The sequence below is a fragment of the Chelonia mydas genome, chromosome 2 (assembly GCF_015237465.2).
Source record: "Chelonia mydas isolate rCheMyd1 chromosome 2, rCheMyd1.pri.v2, whole genome shotgun sequence".
Lineage (NCBI taxonomy): Eukaryota > Metazoa > Chordata > Testudines > Cheloniidae > Chelonia > Chelonia mydas.
Genome location: NC_057850.1, coordinates 253,066,732 through 253,082,315, shown reverse-complemented (window position 1 = coordinate 253,082,315; position 15,584 = coordinate 253,066,732). Strand labels below are relative to the sequence as shown.

Genomic DNA, 15,584 nt, shown 5'->3' with positions numbered 1-15,584 from the left:
ACTTCCGTGGAGTTAGTTTCTCCTAAGTCACACCATGATGAGAAGAGAATTAGGCCTTGTATGTTTGGGCTGTTATGAATGCTGGCCTGGGTTTCTCTTACATGACTGTACCCAAGATGGTGGCCAGAGCTAGCAGGCCCTTTGGCTGATTGGACCAACATAAAGACGAGTTTAGAAACTGAAATAAAAATAGAATGGCCTCCTTAATCAACTGCATGAATGGGGCTAAAGGTCCTTCATTCGTTACTAGAATAAATCAATCACATATTTATAATGAGCTTCTTGCCCAATATTTTTGTCAAGTGAAAGCTTTGAAAATAATCAACGGACTAGAAAACCTCGGAAGTTCCTACCCTAATTTCCACAAGAGAAAGCCAAGTTGTGACACTGATTAACTCTTGCTGGTGCCGGTAGAATTAGAACTTATGGTAGAATGGCCAGAGAAATACAAGACTAAGTTTCTAATGGGGAAGATGGTCAAGACCTTAAGGATGGGTCCCTACATAATCCATGTCTTTTCCTTTGGTCTCTCATTCTCCCTCTTGCCTTTATTATCATCAATTATTTACAATACAGTAAGGCCCAGCAAGGATCAGGGGCCCTTGGCGCTAGGTGTTGTACAAACACTTATTACAAAGACAAGCCCTGCCTCAAATTAGGTGCACAATCTAGGTTCCTGTTTCTCTCTCATTCACTGGATCAAAGCAGCAGGAAGGGGAAAAAAAAAACAAATGGTTCGGAACCCGTTAGGACTTGTACAATGTGTTATTCTCCCTGGGTTCCAGTGCACCCTTACAATCTGTCTGGAGTCAGGGATGGTCGGGAGCTGCGCTGTCCAGCGAACACGCAGCAACTCGGACTCCCAGCTCCTCCATTGTGCTGGGGAAGGAGGAAGTTGCTTCACCCACTGTGGCAAAGCAGCTTGCTCCCTGCGTTGTGCACCTGCCCAGTGACTCTGGCCCGCGAATGGAAAGACGACAAAGCTAGGGCCTCCTTCATTCCCTGCTCTCTCCATCCATCCCCGTCCATTGGCTCATGCCGAATAGCCCTGGTTCTTCCTCACCCCAAGAGCGGGCGTGGCAAATTGAGCATGGGAGCAAGAGCGGTGACAATCCAGCCCCTTCTTTTCTGTAGGTGCTTGTGGCCTCGTGTGTGCTTCACCCGCAAAAGTCACCTGTGATAACTCAGAAAACGCCCCCCCCGCTTAACCCAGGTGCTGAAACAGGAATTGGCCCACAGGGCAGTCACCTTTTTTTTAAACAATGGTCGATTTTTTGATCATTAGGGACTCCATTAATTAAGGGCTCTGGTCTGAGCCTGTTTCTTTTTCTCTCACTGGTCGTTTCTATAGCCTCGCAGTGACTCCAGTGAAGTGAACCTTAAAGTGCTAGCGTGAGATTGAAAGGAAATTGGCAACCATGCCATGTCCTCCTCTCCACCCCCCCTTCACTTTGCTGGGTTTGTCCTCCTCACGTTATTTACAAGATCTCGCTCTTTCTCTTTCCGTTCCTCCTCCTGACAAACATGGACTGTGCCTGTGGGTTTGTTACTGTTACTCAGGAAATCGGCAGTAGTGTAATTCAATGTTATTAGAACCATAGGGTTAGAAAGGACTGCAAGGGTCAACTAGTCGAACCCCCTGCCAAGAGGCAGGTTTTGTTGTGTCTAACAAACCCTGCTTGTTCAAATCAAATTTGTTGCGTGCAGGATTTGTTGTGTGGGATATTCCACACCGGAGACCCTGGCAAGGCAGCTGGGACTTTCTTGATGTAGCCTGAGGAAGGGGGGACATTCTGAGGGCGAAATTATCACCTCCGCTGAGCCTGTTCTATTCAGGATGTCATATCAGGCTCAGCAGACTCACACAGGCCCCCTCCACCAAGCGCAGATACAGCCAAATGTGTCCATTAAGCACGGAAGGGGGAAGTGAAGGCAAGACAGCGCAACCCCTTCCTTCCTGAGTCAATGGGAGCAGTTTGGTCAATGTTGTGCAGGGTTTGGGGGTTCAGAGCGGATCGGGGCAGCTCGACCCGGCATCACCTTGGGGAAATCGCTGCTCTGTATTTGCAGTGGATTTCTGCTCCGTGCTAATGATGCTCCCTGCAACGATGACTCCCCAACCATGGCTGCGCTCCATCCGATTTGCAGAGAAGGGCAGGACAGCAAGGGCAGGCCGACCAATGAGAGCACGGCTGTAGAGCGAGGCGAGGTACAAATGGCTCTAAGGTGCTGGGGAGACAGGAGTTACTGCAGCCCTTGAAAAGGGGCAGCTTTCTTCCCCCTTTGCCAGCGAGCAGAAATCTCTGCACCTCTCAATCACTTGCTAATGGGGGGCGGGGAGGAGTACCAGAGCAGGGGTTGTGTGCCACAACAGACCCAAGATCCAGGATTTGCCAAACAAGTGGGCGTGTGAGGGCCTCACTCCTCCTTACTCAGTTGACTAAAACGAGGGCAGAGTGCAGCTCATTGATTTCACAGAGCTAGATTCTTGCTAGTTTTAAAGTGCGGTCAGATTATTTTTAAAATATAACATGTATTTTCCGCTCAGACTTCACAACGACCAAACAGATTTGGCTCCGAATTAACTCACGGGTGGGGAGAATGCGAACGTGAAGTGTTCAAACCCAGTGACCATTTCAGAAGACAAGAGAAAACATGAAAACAGGAGCCCACTAGAATATTAAAGGGCCCACCCCTTACGTCCTTATTCGGTTTTAACTCCACGCTGAACTCGTCTATATGGACAGATAACACGTGGCATCCTACAGCCTGACACACAGACACTGCCAGTGGGCACGCACAGACACTCCCACTTTAGTGCGCTTTGACCTATTCCTGTTTCAAAGTGGAGTAGGTCACAGTGCACAATGAGTGCGTGGTAACAGGGTCCACAGGGCTAGTTAGCCATGGCCGGCTACTGCACTGTAGCTTTACATCCCAGACTGCCGCGCACTAACTGTCCATATAGACAAGCCCCCTGACAGAGTCCAAACTCAGTCATCCAAGTCAGTTCGGCCTGGGAAAAGGCCAAGTAAACACAGAGGAAAAGTTCCGAGATAGGTTTTGTTTAAAAAGAAAAACAAACACTGGGACCGAAGGTATCTCCTGCTGTCCTGGCAAAGGCTAAATGTAAGCAGTTTGGGCCAGCTTTACAAAGGTAAAGCACCTAAGTGTGTGAGGCACCTAACTCCCATGGGCTTTCAGTGAGAGTTAAGTGCCTTACACACTTAGGGTGCTTTTGAAAATCCCACTGGCCCTGTCTTCCTCTTTGTACACCTGGCTCTTGGATGATGATCCCGCATGAATTCAATGGGTGTTTGACTATTATTGACTTCAATGCATAATCGCGTTGAATTTTGATCCACTTTTCTAGTTTTGATTTAATTAAGTATTCAGGGTGCTGATCAAGTGAGTCACCCATATCTTGTCAGGTGTCTCTCCTTATTTAGCCCTCAGCTTCTCCACACAGTCTATAATCTCCTGTTCTCCAGGGAGCTACAGAAACATTTGCTTTAGCGAACACCAGCCACCCCCTAAACCTAAGCTAATGTCTGTTCTAAAAATTATAGGGACAGGTTTCTTTACAGTTTCTTGAGTAAGATCTTGCTGAACTAACAGAAATACCTGTTCACATTCTTAAAATAGAAGATCAGAGGGTGCATTCTTCACAGTTGGGCTGTATATAGCTTGCCTTCCTTTGCAAAGAGAATTGCTGTCTGGAGTGAACCAACTAGTCTTTCTGGAACTCAGAAAGTTGAAGAGAAACTATGTACCCTCGACCACATCCTCACCTCATGTAAAACTGCAGAGTTCCATTGTCTTTTAGCTGGGGATCTAGTCCTCTATCTATTTGCCTTTCTGTCTCCATCTAACCTGGATGTCTAATCTGCCAATTCCCATAGCATCTAGGTGCCACATTAATGAAGCTGATCAAAGTCCTGCTCTTTTAAAAAACAACCCAAAATTTCAGCTCAATTCTTCTGCCAGGTTAGTGGCTTTGGTGATTGGGTTTCACACAGTGGCTTCCAGAAAAAGAGAGACAGAGAGAAAGACAAAAACAACGTGTGTAGGGTGGAATGTTGAAGTGGGGGTGTCTGTAAGTACCTAAACAAGGAACAGAAATTTGATAATAAAGGCATCTTCAATCTAGCAGACAGAGGTATAACAAGCTCCAATGGGTGGAAGTTGAGCTCAGCAAACTCAGACTGGAAATATTTAACAGTGAGTGTAATTAACCACTGGAACAATTTACCAAGGAGTGTGGTGGTGTGGTGTATTCTCTAACCCTGACAATTTTAAAACAAAGACTGGATGTTCTTCTAGAAGATCTATGCTCCAGTTCAAAGAGAAATTAACTTCAGGGAAGTTCTATGGCCTGTATTATACAGGAGCCCAGACTAGATGATCACAATGGTCACCTTCAGGTCTTAGAGTCTATGAATCTAGCAGGTTCAGGCCCAGATTCAGCAAGGTGCTTCAGCATATGTGTAACCCACGCACCTCTTGGGTGTGGTGCATCTAATGGCACCGAAACCACTTAGAGAGAGATATAAAATGAGTCTACTCTACAGCCTTAGTTAACAGCCAGTTGGCTTTTTGCTCATGCGGTAGAGACTCATGCACTAAGCTCCAGAGGTCCCCAGTTCGATCCCGACGACCGGGGTCTGTCAGTGTTACAAGTGAGGGCTCATCCGGGATTTCAACTGGGAAGTCTCTAAAGCTCGGGACATGCTTCCTCAGCTCGGGGAAGTATGTAACCCACACACCTCCTGGTTGTGGTGTTCTGTACCATCTAGTGGCACTGAGACCACTTACAGAGAGATAAAATGAGTCTGCTCTACAGCCTTAGCTAACAGCCAGTTGGCTTTAGGTGATGGACTAAGCTCCAGAGGTCCCCGGTTCAATCCTGCCCACCAACGACTGGGGTCTGTTGATGTTACATATGCACATCCTCAAACATGTGAGTATCCCCACTGAGACGACTCAGAGGCTTAAAATTACATGCAGGCTTAAATAACGTGAAAAATTGGGGCCTAAGAGAAAAAAGCGTGTTCACTTGCAGCTTCTAAAGGAACTAGAATTTGAGTAGCTTAGGCAATAAGTTGTGGGTTTACTCAGTCATTATTCATAGATTTCAGGGCCAGAAGGGACCACTGTGGTCACCTGCTCTGACCTCCTGTATAACACAGCCCAAAGGACTCCCCACTCCAAGTAATTTCGAGATCAGATCTTTCGATTTCTTCACTGACCACCCAACGCCACTGAAGAAAGCAAGCCTTCCGCCGTGCTAGTTCTTCCCCTGGGAAACCCAGCCGAGAATCCCTGGACAGCAAAGCCCGCTACTAAAGGTCAAGCCTCCTGTTTCTGTGTGTGCCAGGAGAGCTCATCACCGTTGTCTTTAGTGATGTGCTTAATTGCTTTGGCCGGCGGGCAAAGAAACATTTGTAAAGCTTTTCATTATTGAATCTTCTTCACGCAGGACAAAGGGTCTGCGCTCTTTTACACAAGCGCTGCAAGCCATGGTCAATTTCGCCTGCAACATTTACTCATGACAATAAGCGTTGTTTGCCAAGTCATGAGTGCACTGGGATGCATTGAGCTGGGAATACTTTTCTCTTCCCCACCCTCCAAAATTCTTTTAACCTTAGCAACAGCTATTGTCATGTGGGGAAAAGACCAACAAACCAGCACCCCGGCAGCTTCGCGACAACACACATGGAAAGCCATTTGCCTCTCACCACTGATTTTCTTAACTATCTGGTTCTACTAGATGAGAAGCTTTGCAATTTGGTTAATGCTGTAATTTTGAGGTTTCCTGCTGTTGGCTAACTAATCAACACAACCCCACTGCAGCAAACCAAATGGGCTTTTAAAAAACGGCATACGCATCTAAAGGGTCGTTCACGCTTCTTGCGGAATTTGGATTTGTTTATGCCGAGGCTAGTGGGCCCTAAAGATTTCCTGTTTTCATGGGTGTACGAACTGTCAGTTTAGTAATGCCCAGGGATTGAACCTTCAGAGCTAGGATCTACATCTTGAGACAGGATGAAGGCCCAGAGCCCTCAAGGTATTCAGGCACCTAAATGCCATTAAAATCAACAGGAATTAGTCATTACTTTTGAGGATTGTGGCCTAATTCCGACTCAGGTAACATATGCTGAACAGGGAGTTGCCCTGGGAGTTAGGTCTGCTGAGTACAGGGCTTTGGAGGGGCTGATTTTCAATATAATTTACATTAAAAATAGTCTTTTTCCACTTTTTCCCCCCCAAGAATCAGAGTTTACAACTGGGTGAACAGTGGGAAAATACGTTCACCGAATCCAAATCCCCCCATCCATCCAATAGTACTTGTACCCCTTTTGATTTGATTCTCCACAAGGTGGCCAGAGGAACGTTTGGAAAGAACTTTTTATCCGTGTGGGTGGGGTGGGTATGTATGTGTGAACTTTCTTGCCGGGGGTTGCACAAGAAGTGGTGGCAGGACGGGTGCAGAATTTGCAACAGGAAGGTGCAGTCCAGTACAGCAAGAAGAATTATGCTCCACATACCTTTAAAATATTGGTGGACCATCTAGCCATTCACTTGATTGCGCTGAGCATTGAATTTACTCTGGATAAAACACCCAACAGCAATAGCCAAGGGATTGGGGTGAAAAGTTGGTGTACTAGCAGGTGCAACGATCTTCTCTCTTGGTCCATTCACATTTGTAAAGGGGCCAAGCTAAGAGCTCAGCAGGCTAACATCCTTCCTTTAGCTACAGAATGATTATCGGAGGGGTAGCTGCGATGGAAGCTTTCCATCAACGGGCCTCAGTCAGGACCTAGAGGGAACCCTCTTAGCGGTGAGAGGTTAGTTCAATCTCCATGGCTCATTGACTTCTTGGCTTCTTTTCCAGTTAACATTGGCAGCTATTTGTGGCACAAGTTTCTGGCCAGTTATTTATTACTGTTGATATATCACTCTAATCATTCACGGTGCTTTACAATAAACCCCCCCACCCTGAAGAGCCTGGAGCACTGAGGCAGAAATGGGTAACAACCCAGGGAACAAACAGACAGAGCAACGTGGTCATGACATCGGTAACGAGTCACGGAACAGATGGGTCTCAGGGTGGTCTGGGAGGGGATTGCTTGGCAAATATTAATTGAGAGGCTGTTCCAAGCATGAAGGGGACCATGTGAAAGAAGGCATGGAGCTAGGGTGGACAATGGAAGCAGCGGGTGGGTGGACCATTTTCATGGTCACAGCATTTAAGGCCAGAAGGGACCCCGAGATCTATATCACAAGCCACAAACACCATGCAGCAACCACACACTAAACCCAACAATGGAAATGAGACCAAAGTAAATGAGACCTACAGAAGACTAGACTATTAAGTGCCACAGGCAGAGAATAGGAGCTGCTTTCCTCTGCTCCAGGGTGGTTGGCCAGTAAACTATTTTTCAGTAGCCTGATTTTGTAAGGTATAGAAGATCCCAAACTCTTCTCATCATTTATCACCCCAGCTTCATCATCGCAGCTGAGAGACCGAGGCACTGACAATTAAAAAGCAACATCTGCTGAGTGAGGAATTTCTGCTGCAATCTCTTTCTCAACGTTAGGCTGAAGCCAGCGGGTTTTTTGCTTCCTTTCCAATACAGCGCAACAACAACTAAAAGTTTCCCCCAGCATTTCCCTGCCTGCCTTTCTGTGTTCATTATTTTGTTCCCCAATTAAGGGGGCTGAACCAAACCAGCTGGCATCCGAAAACGTCAGCTGGTTGCTGCTACTTACTGAGCTCGCAGAGCAGTGGTCAGACTCGCCGCTCTCAAAGAGGATGAAGTCCTTTATGAAAACTGCAATAGCTCTCATGATGAAAGACATGAAGAGATGCATGTGGATGTAATTTCGAGTGCAGTGCAGTTTTCTGTTGTGGGGTGGGAGAGAGAGAAAAAATAGCATTTTTAAACATCAGGACTTCATCTCAATACATTACTCTTCTAGCCAGAATGTGTTGTGAAAAACTGCTTTATCCAGAATATTTCTGATTTCAGTGTTTTGCCAAAAAGTTGACATTGTCAGCAGGATAAACTCCATTTTCTGAACAGCTCAAGCCAAAATTAATAAATATTTGCATACTTTATACAGCAATGTGGCTTATATTTTAACTTTAAAAGATATAAGTTAGGGTAACTGACATTAAGAGCAACACTGGGCTTATTCCATCCCATAGGCTTTAGCAGATTATGACGATCTATCTGGATCAAGGAACTCTGGGGTTTTCAAGTGACATTTCCCAGCAATTAAAAGCAAGAGGTCTAATATCCTGGAGATGCGCAAGTTTTACAGGCATAAATAACATAATGGGCCTGATTCTCGTCACTCTGTTCCTGCGCTGGGGACTGGGATGACGTGAGTGTGGGGCAAAGATCGTTCTCCGTATGCTGGAGCCGTGAAGGTATCTGTCCAGCCCAGCTGTAAGTTACATCAGCCTCAGGGCTGCTCTAATTTATGCCCTGCTTCTTACCGCTCCTTGTAGGCTCTAGTGCAGTGCGGTGTGGCCACAGCCACAATCCACCCCCAAAGCAGGGGGCTGGGAGCAGTGGTGGTGTAGAGCCCCTGTACCCGTTCTGGGCTTGTCAGGGAGGCATTGTGAGTGGCGGTATTCTCCAGGGGTTGTTTCTGCTTGCTTTAATGTCTTTTTATGCTGCCACAGATGCAAAAACAGGTCTTAGTTTAACTAAGAATCAGGACTAATCAGCCAACCTTAAACAAACCTCTTAAGGAACATCTGTTAAGATCAGATGGATCGCTGCAGGGCATACCTTGCCATACACTTCTGTCATACACTTGTCTTCTAGTACTGTGCAAGGTCAATTGGAGCCAGTGGACAGACTACTCTGGAGCATTAAAATATCTCATTTCATCCAAGGAGTCTCTTAGCTTGTGGAATACTCTCCCTAGGGAAATGGTGGAAGCCCCGTTGCTTGGTACAAGATTGGGGAAAAGCATTAGAACTGGATACCCTTCTGCATTGGCTTTAGGGGATGGACTACAGAATCAAGCAAGTCTTTTTTATCTCCAGGTTGTTTGGTTCTCCGCTATTCTCTCTATTCAGTAAAAGCTCATCGGACATCGCAACCCTCTAAGATCTCTGCCCATTGTCCTACGGGAAACAGCTGCAAATCAGACACCAAAACTGGCCCTTGGGCTTCCAAAAGCAGCCCCCAGCCTTGAGTCCTCCACGGTAGGTATATTGCACCATCACCATAATATTGTGTGGTTGCTCTATATCCAGCGGTTAAAGTAGGTGAGAAGACGCTGGAGGACAGCTCTGCCTCTTTCTAAGGCACAGGTGGCATTCTGCTTAACTGAGCGATGTGGCGCACAAGATTGGGCTTGCATGTCCCAATGCCAATGGCGCAGTTCAAATGCCACACAGATGAGTCACCCCAAAGTGTGTGACTGCGTCCTTCTTGGAGAAAACTTCAACCCTGTTTGTCCCTCCCCTGCCACCAGCCACCCTTGCTCCGGAAAGGGGTTGCCGGGCATTCCAAATGCAAGGCACTCGCAGCCTATAGCCAAGAATCTGCTCAGGTCCTCGGAATTAAACAATCTGTTTCCCCGCCCCTGCACGTTCCCTTCCCCTCCATGCCCAGGTTCTCACCTGAAGAGGCACAAAATAATCATAGCTGCAGTGAGAGCAATGAGAGATAAACTATATCCGATGGTGTAACCAGTCTTCACTGTGTCATAGAACGTCGGCTGCCAACACAGAGAAAAGAGGCAATGATTAGGTCTTTTAGGAGCCATCAAAGATTCCTCCTTAATAAACACTTCATACAATATCCCTCACTAATTCCTAGCTCACCATAGTGAAAACACCCTTTTCAGGTGTAAAATGGCAGAAGGCATGATCTAAAACCCATTGAAGCAAATGGAAACAATGCCATTGACCCCAAGAGGTCTTTGATCAGGCCCTAATTATGCAGTGATTTTACAAGGAAAAGGACCCTACAGAATGCAGTATTTATTTATTTAACCATAGAAGTGGCTACATGGTGATATTAATGCAGAAGGGGAACGCTTTACACTTAGTAATACAGGGCATTGGCAACAGATCACTTTGGTTCATCCACTAACACAGGGTGTGAGATGGTTTCATTTAATCAATACAGACTCGGGATAGAGCTGGGATGAAAATGGGTTTTATTTCTACAGAAAAAAAAGAAGAAGACTTTTTGGCAAACAATCAAACCCCAGAATATGTTGGCTGAAAACACAAATATTTTGATTCAGAAATGCTCGTGTGGTGCTTCATTGGAGTTGTAGTTTGGTTGCTTCATGTTTCCATTCTCCTCTAGAGGCTGGGCTCCCCAGTTGTACTACATCTTCCATGATGCACCACAGTCTCCCCTCCTGGAGAGGGGAGGTGGCATATCCTGGGAGGCTCTGATCCTGGGGCATAATGGAAGATGTAGTCCAGGTGAGGAGGTGTGTCGGCATTCTAGCCCCCGACTCTACAGATCGGGAAACCAAGACAGAGTTAACATGATCTACCCCAGGCCACAGAGGGAATTAGGAACTTGGCTGAGTCCTGTGCTTGGGTCACTAAACCATTACTCAGACTAAACGAGAATGGGATTATGTTCTGTTAATGAAAGCTAGGGATTGCACGTCAGGACTCCGGGGTTCTGACTCTAGCTCTGCCATTGACTCTCTGTTGGATGTTAGGCAATTTGTTTAATCTCTCCATGTCTCCAGTTCCTTGGGAACGCCACCACTTATATCAAAGGGGGGTTGTGAGATTAATTAGCGTGGACCAGATTCTGATCTCTATTACACCAGGGTAATTGCAGAGATAACTACATTGACTTCAACTGAGTAACTTCCACATTTACCCCAGTGTAACTGAGATCAGAGCGAGTCCATTGATGTTTGTAAAGAGCACGGAGGACATCAGATGAAATGTGATATAACACCGCATTAGCAGTATTAACTCTATGAGCACCATTGCTCTGAAAATGCATTCAGCAATTGTAGCGATTCTGTAGAACACCAGGGGACTGATTTGCTCTACATTTGTAGGCCACATTTACACACACATTCAAGGCAGTTAACAGTTTGCACACTTAGGCCTTTATCCAATAGTGAGCGTGATTAAGCACTGGAACAATTCACCAAGGGTTATGGTGGATTCTCCATCATTGGCAATTTTTAGATCAAGACGATTTTCTTTTTAAATAGATGCTCTGGTTCAAAAGGAATTATTTTGGGGAAGTTTTATGGCCTGTGTGATATGGGAGGTCAGACTAGATCAGGGGTCTCAAACTCAAATGACCATGAGGGCCACACGAGGACTAGTACATTGGCCTGAGGGCCACACCACTGACCACCCCTCACCCCCTGCTGGCTGCCCCGGCCACACCCCCACTCCACTCCTTCTGTGAGGCCCCGCCCCACCCCTTCCCTGCCCCCATTCCAACCCCTTCCCTGGGCTGCCAGAGTTCAGGAACAAAGTCTTCCAAAAAGCGCTTATGCATATTTCATACTTTTCATGTTGTTTTTGAGTTGTGCTTAGTAGACATTAAAAATTCAGGAGATGTTTCAAGCCTGGATGACATCACCCTAGGGTGGACCTCACGTCTCACTGGCTGATACACTCTGTCTTCCTCCCTCTTTCGAATCCTCCCTCTCCCTCCCCCCAAAAGTGATAACCAACTCAACAAATCACTTCTATTCATCTTCACAGTTGGGTAACGTACAGCATGTTAGCGGCTAAGCCGCATTTGGGCTCAAGCGGCATCACAAAGCAGCGTGAGTCAAAAGAAAATAATTAAGAGCGAATTAAAAGAACACAATGTGTGTTCTCTTGGTAACGAAGCATTTATGCAATGCTGCAATCCTTTGGGTCTTCAAAGCCGGTAACAGGAATTCCCAAATCCCCTTGTGGTCAGAACACAAACTAGAGTTCTTAGAGGAGGCCCTTTGCATTCCTGAGCAGTAACAATGGGTTTCAAAACTTGGAGCCTGGGCCTTAAGTTTTGATCTTAGAAACAAGACACTTGAAGAGGTGAAGCTGTGGTGGGCCCCACCAGCTGACTAAAGCTCCCTCTTCAATAGGGCACTGATGTTCTTTGTGCAAGTCTCCTTTGGCGTTTTCTGTCAGATTTGGCCGTTATTAAGGCTGGCTAAGCCCTCTTGAGATTTTCCATGTAATCACTTGATTCTCTCGGTAAGGTGGGAGTACTGGGAGAGACTTAGGAGCCGTACGGGCTGGATACAAGTGTCTGTTAATATAGATATACTTTTATTACTAAGCCTCCTGTTGCCTAGCAATCACATATGCTGACACAGGCAGTAATGCAGGGAAAGACATGCACATGGTGGAGCTGTGTTTATGGGAGACAAAAGCACGGATCCAGTCACGTCGCATGCTTCACTAGTACAGCCTACCGGCCGACTCCAAAGCTAAGATTTTCAAAGTTGACTAGGGGATTTAGCCACACAGCTCCCATGAATTTCAATGGGAGTTAGGCGGCTAAATTTCCTAGTCAGCTTTGAAAATCTCAATCCAGGTCTCCCTGTGTTGGCTGGCTATGATTGGGAACCCTCTTAGGGGTGAAAGGTTAGTTCAATCTCCATGGCCCATTGACTTCTTGGCTTCTTTTCCAATTAACATCGGCAGCTATTTGTGGCACAAGTCTCTGGCCAGTTATTTATTACTGTTGATATATCACTCTAATCATTCACGCTGCTTTACAATAAACCCCCCGCCCTGAAGAGCCTGGAGCGCCGAGGCAGAAATGGGTAACGACCCAGGGAACAAACAGACAGAGCCATGTGGTCATGACATCCGTGACCAAGTTCCAGTGAGGGAGCAAGTTCAACCCTCTGGCTAAATGCTGCACATGGAAGTCTGCTATACATTACGTGACCACCCCCATTTTTAATACAGAGGTGGGGCATGTAGAGACCGTATGTCCCAACATATAACGTGCAATGCTCCATCTTGTTCTGTTACCAATATCATTCCTATGTAATATATATATACACATATATATATGCACACGCACATTTATATTAATGATATCTACACCATTAATTACTCACACAGAAACACTCCTAAATACTTGATAGTTTTCTTAGAAAACTGAATAACATTGCTTGAGTATTTGCCATGCCCCAGGTATTCCCTAAAGCTTTCTAGATTCTCAGCTTTATCAGCCTCACTCCACTGATGCCAATAGACCTGTGCCAATGTACCCCTTCAGCAGACCCTGTAACTACAGGACATTTAGGTAATACTGCAAATACTGAGGTCAGCGTATCTATTTAACGAAGGTAAAGCCGGCAAGTGGGCTCTGTCTAGAGGGTGACCGTAGTTTGCCAAGAACTTTGGAGATTCTTTAGGGGGAAAAGGCATTATGGCTGAAAATGTTCAAACTTGGATATCTAAAGCGAGGCAGCTATATCTATACATAAGCAGATGCCTTATTTCCAGAGGTGCTGAGTACCTGCAACTCCCATTGAAGTCAATGGGTTTTTGCAGGTGCTTAACACCTGGCTCTTTGGTGTCAATGCTGACTAGCAGGAATGCTTGAGCTCTATTTCCAGGTGAACTCCGTCAGAAAGACAATGACTTTCTTGTTAGACCTTGAGGATCAGGGGGCAAAAGGGAAAAAAGAGGTGAAGCGGTCAGGGGATTGAGGAAAGAGCCATATTGAATTCTACTCATCAGGGCTTTACAGACCTCTACTCCTGGGGTGCTGTTGGTATCGTACCCACAAGCTGCTGCATAGGGGGCAGGATACATGTCTGCCCAGCCTTGGCTTGTGCAGTTCCTGGTCACATTACCTAGAAGGAAAAGAGCAGGATGATTAAACGATGGGCACATTGATTCGATGTTCAAAAAACCAGGCATCACTTGCAGATTTAAATTCCAGATCATGAATTTTACAACACTCAGGGCCAAATCCCGACCTTCTTAGTTATTATTTAGTACTGGTATTATAATAGCGCCTGTAGACCGGGCCCCATTGTGCGAGGCACTGTACAGACACATAGTTTGCGACAGTCCCTGCCCCGGGAGTGTTTCTCTATCTAAACAGACAAGAGAAGCATTATTGTTCCCATATTACAGGTGAGGCGCTAAAGGAGGAGAACTATGAAATCACTTGCCCAAGGTGACAGTTACACAAGAGGTTTGTGGCATTGCACGCATTCGCGCCGACTTCCCCTCTTTCCCGTGGGTGCTCGACCACCCCCTCTGCCCCCAGCCCTGCCCCCACTCCACCCCTTCCACGAGGCCCCTCCCCTGCCTCGCCTCTTCCCACCCCTTCCCCAAAGTCCCCGCCCCAACCCCGCCCCCTCCCTGCTATCATTCCAACTCCTTCCCCAAATCCCTGCCCCGGTCCCGCCTCTTCCCCGCCTCCTCCCCTGAGCGTGCCACGTTCCCGCTTCTCCCCCAAGCCCGGAGCTTGCCAACAGCTGTTTGGCGGCAGCTGGGGGGGGGGAAGTGCTGGGAGGTAGGCAGAGGAGCGGGGATGTGGTGTGCTCACGGGTGGAGGAGGAGGAGGAGGTGGGGTGGGGGGGAGGGGAGCTTGGCAGCCCTGGAGCACCCACGGAGTCAGCGTCTATGCCACATGCTTTAATATGTGTTCTGGAGGAGTAAGAATTCTTGGCCCTCCTAGCACTGGCAAACCAACTAACCTGTGTATGACCCACAACAACTTAACAAGAAGCATTGCAGTTGTAATCAAGACAATCCACTTATGTACGGGGTATCACTGAATTGTTAATTAGGCTAGCAAACCCCAACTCATTCACTTTGCATTGATAAGAAGCAAAGAGTAGTAGCTAAGTGTATTTGTCTGTGTTTACCTATATTTACCAATCTAATCAAATTAGCTTCTAGATGCTAAATCCTTTTCATGTCTTAATTGCCTTCCCATTATGTATGCAACTGGGTTCGGTTAACCTTAAGATCAAAGATGTGAGACACCGCAGTAAATTAATAATATTACTTATATTGTCTTCAACTTGATCGATCCAGTTATAATGAAGGACTGGCTAATTGCCTTATGTAAATGAGTGCAACTAGTTTACCTGTGTATGCACAGAAAAGAGAAGATTAAATTCAAAGCAAGGGTCGTAGTTTAACAATGAAGGTCCACAAACTATCTGCATTGTCTATTCTTCCCTGGAGAAAAGCCCTGCTGTGACAAGTTCTTGTCAGCCTGATAGAGAGCTATAAATACTGAACCTTGGGCACGATCCTGCATCTCTAGTCCGCTGAACTTTAAACAGGGAAAGTTTAAGCTGAGGGACTGTGATGTTCCAAGTAGTTACTTGGAATACACTGGAAAAGCCATGGAAAGACTCTAGCAGACAACATCTAAGCTGCCTTTGGATTCTAACCTTTTGGGATGTTTCCAGAGAGACTTTTGCAAGCCATCAGACTCACCCATCACCGCTACAAATCTGATATAAGGATTTTGCAAGCATTTGTAATGTATATAATCTTTTAACCATTTAACAATGCTCTTTTTTTATTAATAAATCTTTAGTTAGTTTACTAAGGATTGGCTGGCAGCGTGATATTT

The 15,584-nt window shown here is 46.3% G+C and overlaps 1 protein-coding gene across 1 annotated transcript in view; it reads right to left on the bottom strand.

Moving 5' to 3' along the window:
• LOC102936412 (vasoactive intestinal polypeptide receptor) overlaps positions 1 to 15,584 on the bottom strand; it is a 178,196-nt gene that overhangs the window by 37,791 nt on the left and 124,821 nt on the right. Inside the window, exons 4-6 of the mRNA XM_007055553.4 lie at positions 13,733 to 13,836; positions 9,647 to 9,744; positions 7,774 to 7,906 (exon numbers count right to left, since the gene is read on the bottom strand). Of these exons, the coding sequence (XP_007055615.2) occupies positions 7,774 to 7,906; positions 9,647 to 9,744; positions 13,733 to 13,836 (335 nt within the window). The remainder of the gene's footprint in view (positions 1 to 7,773; positions 7,907 to 9,646; positions 9,745 to 13,732; positions 13,837 to 15,584) is intronic.